Source organism: Cajanus cajan, chromosome 10 (assembly GCF_000230855.2).
Source record: "Cajanus cajan strain Asha chromosome 10, NIPB_CcT2T_4, whole genome shotgun sequence".
NCBI lineage: Eukaryota > Viridiplantae > Streptophyta > Magnoliopsida > Fabales > Fabaceae > Cajanus > Cajanus cajan.
Genome location: NC_138526.1, coordinates 12492283 through 12505378, shown reverse-complemented (window position 1 = coordinate 12505378; position 13096 = coordinate 12492283). Strand labels below are relative to the sequence as shown.

Sequence of the window (13096 nt, the reverse complement as noted above, 5' to 3'; positions counted from 1 at the left end):
AATTTGAAAAAGTTAAAATTACATTTAAATCTTAAAACAATATAATTTTAAATTTTGACTTACTTGAGCTAGTTTTCTTTCCAAAAAAGTGTGTAGCTACTTTAAATACTAACAACATAAGTCAGTATATATATCATAATACTGTTGTAATTTTTATTAAGTATTACACTGCACAATAACTTTATATTAAATGTGAATTTTGTAAATTCAACCGTTAAATTGAAAGTCCATATCACTTTATATGTGTATATCAAATTTTTTTAAAACTGAACAAGAACTTGAAGGTAATCAAAATGTTCATATTTTAATATATTTTGAAATGTATATATTACGTCAATTTTGTTTTATAAGAATGAAGTATTAAATCATTATGAATTAATATAAAATTTTGTATATATGATCTAAAAGTAAAGAACTTTTAATCTAACGGTTGAATTTACAAAATTCATATTTAATATAAGGTTATTAAGCAATGTAATACTTATTAAAAGTTATACCAATATTATTATAACTCTCTTCATATATATATATACCAATATCCAAAAATAAAATTAGGGAACGAGGGACTTCTTGTTTTTAAAAAACTTTAAAATTACAATATATTTATAATGCAAATATTAACTAATGTAGATGCCTTTTCAAATTATCCAAAGGTATTATGATATGATGAGGTAGTTTATTTATTAGAAGAAGTAGTGGTAAAATATGTTCACTGAAAAGCAGCAGATGCAGGAGCTGGTGGATTAACTAAAAATATATCAAGAAGTTGGTGAATGGATGTGTAGTTATAATCAGGATATAGCTCTGAAGCTTCAAGGTCTTCTTCCCCTATTTCGAAGGCCATCAGGTCTCCTCTAACAAATACACTATGCAGAATGGATACTGGAATATTCTCTGGATGGGGTAAGGCTGCAACAACATATTGAAAATAAAATAAAATAAACTACCATTACATTTATTACCATGAGAAAGGAGTAAAATAAAAGTCAATATCCTTGATTAATTATTTAAAATGTCTTACTCTCGGATTGTTTGACAATCTCTTCCTCAGTAACAAAATCCTTGCGAAAATTCTGACCACATTTTTGCTCCCACAATGATATCAACTCATTCTGTGATATGATATTCTTCGAGGGTCGGTAGATAACAATACGATTGCATGTTCTTGGATCATTTGCTACTTTAATAGTGTACATGGCAATATCTTCTTCATAATTCAGCACAGCTAATCACGTCAGAGATTGCTATTTGTTATTATATGACCTCATATGTGTAGTGCAAGTGCAAGTTTCATATTATAAGGGAAAAAGAAAAAATCATCAAAAATAATATTAAAGCGTTACAATAGTCATTTTTTTGAACTACTATATAAAAAAAACTCAAAGCTCAAGAAAAAAAGAGAATGCATATATAAATATACTTGTTGAAAAACATATACTCTCTATAAAATACACTTGTGTATAAACTTTATTCTTTCTTTTAAAACTTTACTGCTCTATATTGGTTGTATAACGTCTAAGTGAGAGGAACACAACATCTATGTAACCTTTATTATCATTGTTATAAGGTTGAGTTTAAGAAGCTTGTTTGAAAAAGAATACTTGATTTAAACCTGAAAAGACTTCACTATAAAAGAATACTTGGTTGTTAAGCCTGAAGAGACTTATTTTTGAAATAATACTTGAGTATTGCTTGAAAAGGCAAGTTAAAGAATACTTAAGATTGAGTTAGAAGTAATTTGTTGAAATAATACTTGTATATTTGTTTAAAATAGTGAAATTTGATCTAGTTTGGACAATAATACCTTTTGGAGTGCATTTTTATCGAGGGGTCAATGAGATATTTGATCATGGTGATAGCCAAACCATCGCCTACTACGTGTGATAACCAATATTAAGTATTTTAGGTACTTAAGCATTAAAGGGTATTGTTGATATTTTGGGCAAGCACACCCAAGTCTCTGTAGTATGATTAAAAGGTTGTCGATCCTCAGGGACTTGTGAAGTAAGCTATGATTTCTATTATACTAATTGATACTTGTGAATTGAAAATTTGAGTAATTACACATGTTCAAATTTGATGTAAATGATGAATCAAACTTAAGTAACCAAAAGATTAGATTTAATAAAACAGATATGAGTCCCTCCTATGTATTCCTAATGATTCTATCAAATGATTCCATTACTCATTGCTATTGAGTTCTCTATTTTCATTCAAACCCAATCCCTTGGCATAAAAAATTCTGAGATATTTAACTCAATGAATGATTCCTCACTTCATTCAGTTCAATATCCCGCATTAAGAATCAGAACATGTTGCAACTATTAATTAATTTCAAGACCATCCCTAGCTCTCAAAACTAATAGGAGATTTGTTTCAAGTCTAGATTCAGAAAACGTTTTCCAACCAAATTCTAAATCCAAGATCAAAGATAAATGATCAGTTTATCAAAGCATTAAGAACAAAATACAAATTACTGACATTGAGTAATAGATGATATATATATATATATATATATATATATATATATATATATATATATATATAAATCAAAGAGGAATACACAGGAGTTTGATGACTAATTAATCCCAAACCTAGAGCTTTAGCTCTCCATGATACAAGAAATCACTAAACAACAAGGAGAAAGGTAGAAGAAAGAGATCCTCTGAAGAATCGCGTCCCCACGAGCTCCAAAGTGCTCTGTTTCCTCGTTCCTCTCTGTTCTTCACTTCGTATCGCTAGTGATCCCTTTTTCTCTCTCCTCTGCCCTTTTATAAGTGCTAGAATTAAAATAGAGTAGGCATGAAAGAGAAGAATCCGCTCAACGCCTTGAAACGACTGAGCGGTTTGAAGAATTCTTCACCATGAAGTAATCTGAAGGGCTGAGTCATTCAAATCCGTTGAGCGCCTGGGAGATTCTTCATTGTTAAGCAATCACAAGGGGCTGGGCGCTTCATATCTGCTGAGCGCCTAAGAGGCAGAGAGCACTTCTTCTTCCAAGGCCAAAACCGCTCAGCGCCTTAGAGTGGCTGAGCGCCTCTCCTTTGCTGTATTTGTTGAGTTCTCTGGCTTGAAAGCGCTCAGCCGTTTTAAACGGTTGAGCCGTTTGCCTCCATATTTCAAAACCTACAAAATAACACAAAATTTGATCAAAAGATTCATCGCTCCCTGTACTAACATAAATCAAAAGTCCCTCTTTGATTCTAAGTATATATAGACCAAAATTATATCAATATGTACAAAAATTGTGCTAGATAAGTGTCTCAAATTCATATTTCATCAAACTAATTAGACACTTATCAAGCTACCCCCAACTTAGAAATTTGTTTGTCCTTAAACAAAAGGTATTAATTGAGATAATAATATAACTAACTTATATACCCAGTGAAAACTTGTTTGCAAAATCCAGTGAGTACATGATTTCAAAAAGTCCAATGAAAACTTGTTTGCAAAATCCAGTGAGTACGTGTTACTACAAATGGTGCCCACATGATAACAAAAATTATGAACATCAAGCATACTCAAAGGAAATATTCACTCATCTTCCATTGCTTTCAATCAAGAGCACTAAAATTTCTTCACTATTGTGTATCTCTCTTTAATATGTTGTGAAGGGTGAGTGTTTCTCTCTTTTCATGCACCAAAACACGCTAAGTCTGCTTTGTTATTCATCTCCCACAAGTCTATTGTTAGAACTAAACAGGAATCACTAAGGACTTAAAGAGGGTTGTAATTAATGTGGCCTGGCTATAAGAGATTTGGTTTTTCTTTGGGAATTTAAAGGCCTGTTTGACAAGAGACATTCTCACTCATATGGGTTAATACCAAATTCTTGCACTAGCTTGAATTCTCTTGACTCTTATGTCTCATCCCTCTTTTGATGGTATTTACTGGTTCCTTCTCTTTTAGAATATTACAATAATTGATGGAATGGTAACAACGAACCTTGATTATAAATCCCTTTTTTTTTTTTGACATTGAATACTACATATATATACAGGGAACAATACTTTGCTTGTGCAGCTCTAACCACATGAACACTCCATACATTTACCCCCAACTTGGCTCAAACCCAGTTGTTTCATGAGAATGTCTCTTACCAACAAGGCTAAGGACAATCATGGTTTTCTTTAAGCTTAAGGGTTTTGTTTAGGATTAAAATGGCTGATCAAGGGTCAATGTAATTCATGGGTTGGCTTTTTGGCTACTAGCTAAGTATAATAAACAATTGCCTTAGTAAATTCCATGCATAGCTTAACTGTAACTCATGGGAGACTCAAACAAAACTGACCGCATGAATCAGTGATGACTCTCAATGATTGAATTTTAACTATTTGGCCCACTCACTCACACGGTTTGGTTAAGTGCCCTAATCATCAACAACTTCAGACTCATTTCAATTTCACTTGAACATGCTTGAAGCACATACTTAAAGTCAAAAATGTACAACCACTTGTGAAACAATGAAAACTTCCAGATTAGAAAACAATGCTCATTGGAAACTTGAACCATGAAAATGCTCATTCTAGAAAGATTATCAATTTGATTCCCAAAAAGAATTTTGTCATCACCACAAGAGGACACAAAACACATCAAATACTAATAAGATATTTGCATGAAGGCACAACAGAAATCAAAAGAGAAAGCTTGAAACTTACCTTGAATCAAAGAGAATGATGGTGTGTGTGGAAGAGAAGAAAGCGAGAGAAAATGAGAAGACCAGGTTTGAAAGTGTTGGGAATGAAAGACAAATAAAGGGACAACTTCTTTTCTGTTCTTGGATTGGTCTTTCTCAATTTTTTTTTTGAAGCGCTGGGCCCTTTCTAGGCGCTCAACCATTTGGGTGCAGCGAGCAATATAAAGAAAAGCGCTGAGCACTTTGAAAGCGCTCAGCCGTTTGATGCAGAATTCTCAACCAAAATGTTTTGCTGATATGAGGGGCTGAGCCCTTAAAAATGGCTGAGCCGTTTTCCTCCTAGGAGGAAAATTTAGCTAAAAATTAGATACTGCAGCCAAACGGCTAAGCCATTTTTAAGGGATGAGCCATTTTGTCAGTTTTGTAAACTTACCTGGAAGAAGCACATTTTGTTCTCCTTTCACACTCCCACTTTCAGTTACCTTCAATAAACTATAAAAAGCATAACACAAGAGAGGAGAATGTTGAAGGAACAAAACATTTGATAGAATGCACCATCAAAACATCAAATCACAAACTCAACTCTTCAAAAGCATAACTACACATGTAAAGGATTAAACTAAAATGAAAATGAGAATTCATACCAAAATGGCTGGGTTGCCTCCTAGTAAGTGCTTCTTTATTGTCATTAGCTTGACACTTCACTCAGTCATGGATCATTGAGATGAATGACAGTGGTGAGTTTCTTAACCTCACCACCCAGATATGGCATAATTCTCTGATCATTCATCATCCAAGATCTTCTAGAATTTGGTTCTTCCAACTCCACTACCCCAGAAGGTTTAGCTGGTTTAATCACAAAGGGACCTGACCATTTGGACTTGAGCTTTCCACGGCGCCAAGAAACTTGTTGGTCTGGCTGGAAGTTTCTCCACACAATTTTTCTGTCATGGTAGGACTTCCCTTTGTTCTTGTAAATTTTTGAGGATTCATAAGCCTACAAACGCATTTCTTCAAGTTCATGAAGTTGCAGCTTCCTCTTTCCACCTACAACTTTAATATCAAAATTTAATGCCTTCTCTAATGGTGTGGCTAATGAAAATTTTCTTCGAGCTTCCAAACACACTTCATCAATCACATCCACTCTAAAACAATCTTTCTTGTCATTTGGGTGTTTCATAGCTTCAAAAATATTAAAATTCACCTCATCACCATGCACCCTGACCTTGAGTTTTCCATCATCAACATCTATAATGACCTTAGCTGTCTTCATGAATGACCAACCTAGAATGAGAGGAACCTCAAAATCCTCTTCCATGTCCATGACAACAAAATCAACTGGGAAGAAAAATTTATCAACCTTAACCAAAAGATCTTCAACAATACCATGAGGGTACTTAATAGATCTGTCAGCCAACTACAGAGTCATCCTAGTAGGTTTCACCTCCACATCACCTATCCTCTGTAACATAGATAAGGGCATAAGATTGATACTAGCCCCTAAATCCAATAATGCCTTGCCCACAGAGAGATTGCCAATGGTGACTGGCAAAGTGAAACTCCCTAGGTCTCTAGATTTTTGTGGAAGTGACTTTTGAATTATAGCACTGCAACCTGCCTCTAATTCCACTGTTTCATCTTCACTAAGTTTTCTCTTTTTTGTCAACAGCTCCTTCATGAATCTTGCATAAGATGGCATATGTTCTAGGGCCTCTACAAAGGGCATGTTGATCTGTAGCCTCTTGATTATATCAAGGAACCTTGTAAACTGTCGTTCCTTGTCTTTCTTTGATGGAGCATGAGGGTAAGGTAGATTCTTCACAGGAGGAGGCCTACTAACTTCTCTCCCTTTCTTCTTGCTCTTCTCCCTCCCATCTCCATCTTTCCTCTCATTTTTGTCACTCTTTTTTTTTTATCATTTTCTATTTTTCCTGCCTCTTTATTCAACTCCACCTCTTTCTCACTTTTAGGCTCAAATTTACTCTTATCTTATCCACTCCATCTTTATTTTCTCTCAAATTATCACCTATCTCATTTCCTATCACAATGCCTCTCCTGGTTGTAATTGATTGACAATATTCTTTAGGATTGACTTGTGTATTGGCGGAAAAATTGTTGTTTTGCTGATCTGCCAATTTCTTAGCTAACTACCCTATTTGTACTTCCAGATTCATGATAGAAGCTTCAGTATTTTTCTGATTAGTTGTGGAAACCTGCATAAACTGTGTAAGAGCGTCCTCCATTTTTGATAACCTGTCTGGCTGATAAGAATATTGATTTTGATATGGCTTTTGTTAGTCAAGTAGCCTCGTGTAACTTAAGAGAGGGGGGGTGAATTAAGTTATCTAATTTTTCTTCTCTTTATTAGTTTTTCTAACTTTTTTTATTATAAAATCAATATCTTAAACAATTTGTACGTAATGATTCAAAAACTTCACAACAAAATTAAAAGTATAGGGATAGAGAATTGCAAACTTGATTTTATACTGGTTCGGCCAACCTTGCCTACATCCAGTCCTCAAGTCACCCACTTGAGATTTTTCACTATGCTTGTAACCTTTACAAGACTCAAATTCTCCAACACCTAGGAATTCTCTTTCCTCGTGTTGAGAATCACAGACCACCAAGGAGAACAACAATTTCCCCTTTACAGATCAATAGAAAAGATAAATGAAGTATAACAACTCTCTTTGAAGAACGGATTTTACACTTGTTGATCTTAGTAGAACTCTTTAGATAATTTGCAAATGATTTTTTTGGCCAAGTGATTGTAAAGATAGTTTTTCACAATTGAGTTCGTAACCTTTGTCTGAAAAATTATTAGTATTTATAGATGATTGTTTCATAGGTCATAACTTTTCATGAAGAGTTGTGACTTTCTAAAATTTTCCAGAAAAATAGGCTCTGGTAATCGATTACAAGACTTGGTAATCGATTACAACGGTTTAGTTTCAAAATGATTGGAATGTTGTAAAGTTTAAATTCAAATTTTGAAATTTTCATCTTCTGGTAATCAATTACAGGGAATGAGTAATCGATTACCAGAGCACGTTTTAAAGAGTGACTTTGAACATATGAGATTCATCCTTTGGTAATCGATTACATGTAATGGTAATCGATTACCAGACTCTTAAAAACAATAATTGCCTTATTAAAACTTAAAATATTGAAAACCTTTATTTTCAAAACCTTATTAATATAAATCATATTTGGGTTTTCTTTGAAATTCTTTATTTTAAATGGCCAAGAACTTTATGCAATATTTCTAAAGATTTCTTTTTACATATTAAGCTAGGTTGACAAGACTTATCTAAAATATTTTGAGATTTTTGTTTCTTGGTCACCTTGCTTTAACTTGACCTCTTGTTTTCTTTAACTTCTTTGGCATCATCAAAATCCTTTAGATACGTTCTTCCATATTCTCCCCCTTTTTGATGATGACAACATACTATAGATGGAAAGAAACATAAAATAGTGTATATCGATCACTCCCCCTTAGTCTCCCCCTTAATAAATCATTGTTTGATGTTAATTTTTATATTGTAAAAATTTGACTTTAAATAGACAGTTGTAATGATCAGATTAAATTGTTCAATTCAAAATATCTAATATTTGATCAGGACCCTTCTTTCCTTTTCTCTCCCCCTTTGGCAACATCAAAAGGAATGAGACAATATATAAAAAAAAATTGAATAAGATAAACAAACACCATTCAGAAACAAAAGTAAAATATGTCCTATGAGCAAAATAGTCAGAGTCAAGCAAGCAGAATTAACCTAAAACATACTAATCAAAGATCCAGAAATTGACTAAAAAATAGTCCAAAACATAAGATAAACTAAAATAGCAAATAACAGAATCAGAGTCAACTAGTTACTCGGAAGGGCGTCTAAGAGATTTTACTTCCTCCTCAAGACGAGTCATGCGAGTGTCAAGAGAATCAAAACGTTCACCAACATAGAATCGAAGATCTCTAATTTCATTGAGAACATCCGAGAGAAGTGCTGATGAAGGATCTTGAGGAGGTGGTGACGGAGTTCGATCGTTAGTGTCTACTGCTTGAAAATCCCGCTTCTTGACCCAGGTGTTGTCCATTGTTTTCTTGTACCCAAAGGAAGCAATTACATTTGCCCCAATCTCAAAGACCCTCTTAACTGGAACCCAGGTTTCATCTACCAAAAGAACTTTAAAATGTTCCAAAATAGTAGTTACAAAATGTGGGTATGGAAGAGAAGCATTAACCCGCAAGGCCTTCTTCATTCGACTCCTAATCAGATGAGCCCAGCTAAATTCCCGGCCAGTGATTAGAGCCCATATCAAAATTAAGTCCTCCTCTGAAGCTTGGGCAAGGTTAGTCGTGCGGGGAAGCAGTACCCGAACAATTATGTAATGCATGATTCTATAATCAAATTTCATTGAGCCAGCCAATAATCTTCTAGTCATGTCAGCGTTATCTACACAAATCATACTTCGGGCATTGGGATGGGAATATTCTGGTTTCCATGTATTCGGAATGGTTCCCTCAAACAGAGTACCCTGATCTTTTAATTTTGATAAATCTCCAAACAGAGACTGATTTATCACTATTGGAATTTTTTTAACCTCAGTGTAAAGAACTCCATTCCTGATTTCCAAATTGCTGTAAAAGACCCTGACTAATTCTGGATAAACAGGGTTCTTCATAGACATAAAATCCACCAACCCAAAATTTTTAAAAATAGTATAACACTCAAATGATTCTTCCTCAAAAAAATCAACACTAATATACTTGGGATCAACAATATTTCGCTCAGAAAATAACTGGTAGTACCTATCTCGTTGTTCGTCTGAGGAGAACAGAGCGAGAGCACGTCCAGTATATGGAATTTGATTCGCAGGAGCGTTGTCGGAGGGAGGCTGTTGATGGCGGCCGGCGGTGGTTGAACGTGAAGAACCCTTACGACGTTTTGATGATTCCGCCATTTGAATGATTATTTTGTAAAATCGAATCGGTAGAATTGAAGAGAATTGAAAATGAAGAAGAATGGAACAAACGGGGTTCGATTTGGTTAAGAATCGAGGAAGATATGAGGATTTGAAGAGGTTAGGGCGCAGAGGCTATGGAGGTTATTTCGTGAGGAAGAAGACGAACTGCACTCCTTTAAGTGCAGAGGAGTCGTGTAATCGATTACATGAATATGGTAATCGATTACACCTTTTTGAGATTCTGTGCATTTTGGCACTGGTAATCGATTACATTCCATGGTAATCGATTACACTTTTACCCAGATAAGTGAAGTTCGCACTGGTAATCGATTACACTACTCTGTAATCGATTACATATACCAGAACAAGCAGACACGCACTGGTAATCGATTACATGACCATGGTAATCGATTACACTGATTAAAATTTTAATCATTTCCTCTGGTAATCGATTACTTAAACCTGTAATCGATTACAAAAATGGAAAATGTGCCTTTTTTGCTATAGAATCAAAAAATAATGTGAGAAAAGTCTAGAATCCCCAATTCTTGTCTAATTGAAAAGAAGTTTTCTTTTGGTAAGGGCTTTGTGAATATATCAGCTAATTGATTCTTTGTTTCAACAAATTCTAGAACACAATCTCCTTTTTGAACATGATCCCTAAGAAAATGATGGCGTATCTCAATATGCTTTGTTCTAGAATGAAGAACTGGATTTTTAGAGAGATTGATAGCACTAGTATTATCACACTTAATTGGAATATGATCTAATGATAAACCATAATCAGATAGTTGTTGTTTCATCCATAGTATTTGTGCACAACAACTTCCAGCAGCAATATATTCTGCTTCAGCAGTAGATAAAGCAACACTATTTTGCTTTTTACTATGCCATGATACTAAAGCTGATCCAATAAAATGGCATGTTCCACTAGTACTCTTTCTATCAGTTTTACACCCAGCAAAATCAGAATCGGAGTAACCTACTAGATTGAAAGGCATGTTTTTAGGATACCATAGACCTAGATTTTGGGTTCCTAATAGATATCTCATAATTCTTTTAACAGCACTCAAATGAGATTCTTTAGGGTTAGATTGGTATCTAGCACATAAACAAACACTGAACATAATATCAGGTCTACTTGCAGATAAGTATAAGAGAGATCCAATCATACCTCTATATTTCTTGACATCTATGGATTTTCCCACTTCATCTTTGTCAAGGTAGCAAGTAGTGCTCATTGGTGTTGCCATTGATTTAGCATTCTCCATTCCAAACCTTTTGAGCAATTCTTTACAATATTTGCTTTGATTAATAAAAATTCCATTTTTGGTTTGCCTTATTTGAAGTCCAAGGAAAAAATTTAGTTCTCCCATCATGGACATTTCAAATTCACTTTGCATATCATTTGAAAATTCCTTGCACAAATAGTCATTAGTAGCTCCAAAAATAATATCATCAACGTAGATTTGCGCTAAAAGGATGTCATTAGTTTTTCTTTTGATAAAGAGTGTAGTATCAACTTTTCCCCTTGTAAATTCTTTTTCTAAAAGAAATTTACTAAGTCTTTCATACCATGCTCTAGGAGCTTGTTTTAATCCATAAAGAGCCTTTTTCAATTTAAAGACATGGTTTGGAAATTCTGAGTTCTCAAAACCGGGGGGTTGTTCTACATAAACTTCTTCTTGAATAAAACCATTTAGAAAAGCACTTTTAACATCCATTTGGTATAATTTGAAGTCCATTATTGATGCATAGGCAAGTAACATCCTAATGGCTTCTAGTCTTGCTACTGGTGCATATGTTTCTTCATAATCTATTCCTTCTTCTTGATTATAACCTTTAGCAACTAATCTAGCTTTATTTCTTATGACTAGACCATGTTCATCAAGTTTGTTTCTAAAAATCCATTTTGTTCCTATAATGGGATGATTAGTGGGTCTATTTACCAAATCCCATACTTGATTTCTCTCAAATTGATTTAATTCTTCTTGCATAGTATTAATCCAATGTTCATCATTTAAAGCTTCGTCAATATTTTTCACTTCTATTTCAGAAACAAAAGACATATTGTTGCATGCTTCTTTTAGAGAGTTTCTAGTAATTACCCCTTTTGTTATATCTCCAATGATATTTTCAAGAGGATGATTTCTTGAGATTCTCCACTCTCTTTCAGAATTGATGTTTGTTTGACCTTCTTGGATTGTTGAATCCTCTTTTTCTTTATCTTTGTCATCCTTGTGAGTTTGCTCATTAAGATGATTATCTTCAAAGCTTTCTACAATTTCATCAAAAACATCTCTTCTTGGACAGACAAGGTTAGTTTCATCAAATACAACATGTACTGATTCCTCAATAGTCATAGTTCTTTTGTTGTATATTCTAAATGATTTACTATTTAGAGAGTATCCAAGAAATATCCCCTCATCAGATTTAGCATCAAATTTTCCTAAGTTATCTTTTCCATTATTAAGTACAAAACATTTGCATCCAAAAATGTGAAGATGTGAAATATTAGGTTTTCTTCCATTGAATAACTCATAAGGAGTTTTCTTAAGAATAGGTCTAATCAAGGCTCTATTCATAGTATAGCATGCAGTGTTGACAGCTTCTGCCCAAAAATATTTGGGGAGTTTTGAATCATTAAGCATTGTTCTTGCTAATTCTTCTAATGATCTATTCTTTCTTTCTACTACTCCATTTTGTTGTGGAGTTCTAGGTGCAGAAAAGTTATGTTCAATTCCATTTTCTTCACAAAATAAATCAAAATCTTTATTTTCAAACTCTTTTCCATGATCACTTCTAATGGAGACAATCTTAAGGTTTTTCTTATTTTGAATTAGTTTAGCAAATTTTCTAAAGACACCAAATGTATCACTTTTATTAGCAAGAAACAAGGTCCAAGTGTACCTAGAGAAATCATCTACTAAGACTAGACCATAGTAACTTCCTCCAAAGCTCATAGTTCTAGAAGGTCCAAACAAGTCCATATGCAAGAGTTCTAAGGGTCTTGTGGTTGTAACTATATTCTTTGGTTTGAAAGATACTTTCACTTGTTTTCTTTTTTGGCATGCATCACATAATTTATTTTTCTCAAATTTAATTTTTGGTAATCCTATTACTAAATCTTTAGAGATTAATTTATTTAAGTGTTCCATATTTATGTGAGCAATTCTTTTATGCCATAACCAAGATTCATCATTTTTACTCATGAGGCATTGAGAATGTTTAGGATTATTTTCTATTTTAATTTTATATACATTGTTAATTCTAAATCCCACTATCTTGACTTGTTTATCATTTTTGTGTTCTATTAGACATTTTTGTGAATCAAAGGATACTGAAAAATCTTTATCACAAAGTTGGCTAACACTTAATAGACTATGTTTAAGACCATCTACAAGTAAAACATTTTCTATGGAGGTTGAGAAATTTGTACCAATTTTTCCAATGCCAAGTATTTTTCCTCTGTTGTTGTCTCCATAGGTTACATGT

The 13096-nt window shown here is 33.6% G+C and overlaps 1 protein-coding gene across 1 annotated transcript; it reads right to left on the bottom strand.

Annotated features, from left to right (window-relative positions):
• Positions 1 to 656: 656 nt before the first annotated feature.
• On the bottom strand, positions 657 to 1261 carry LOC109794225 (isoeugenol synthase 1). The gene is made up of 2 exons (XM_020353695.3): positions 1022 to 1261; positions 657 to 909 (listed from the first exon to the last, which is right to left on the bottom strand). The coding sequence occupies exons 1-2, from the start codon at positions 1194 to 1196 to the stop codon at positions 710 to 712; spliced, it is 375 nt and encodes a 124-aa protein (XP_020209284.1). The 5' UTR covers positions 1197 to 1261; the 3' UTR covers positions 657 to 709.
• Positions 1262 to 13096: the final 11835 nt, after the last annotated feature.

What these genes read in the sequence shown, in the direction of transcription:
- LOC109794225 (XM_020353695.3), bottom strand. Translation starts at nt 1,196, where the DNA reads ATGTACACTATTAAAGTAGCAAATGATCCAAGAACATGCAATCGTATT. An exon ending in GATTGTCAAACAATCCGAGA is followed by an intron (nt 910 to 1,021) that starts GTAAGACATTTT and finishes ATGTTGTTGCAG; the next exon opens with CCTTACCCCATCCAGAGAAT.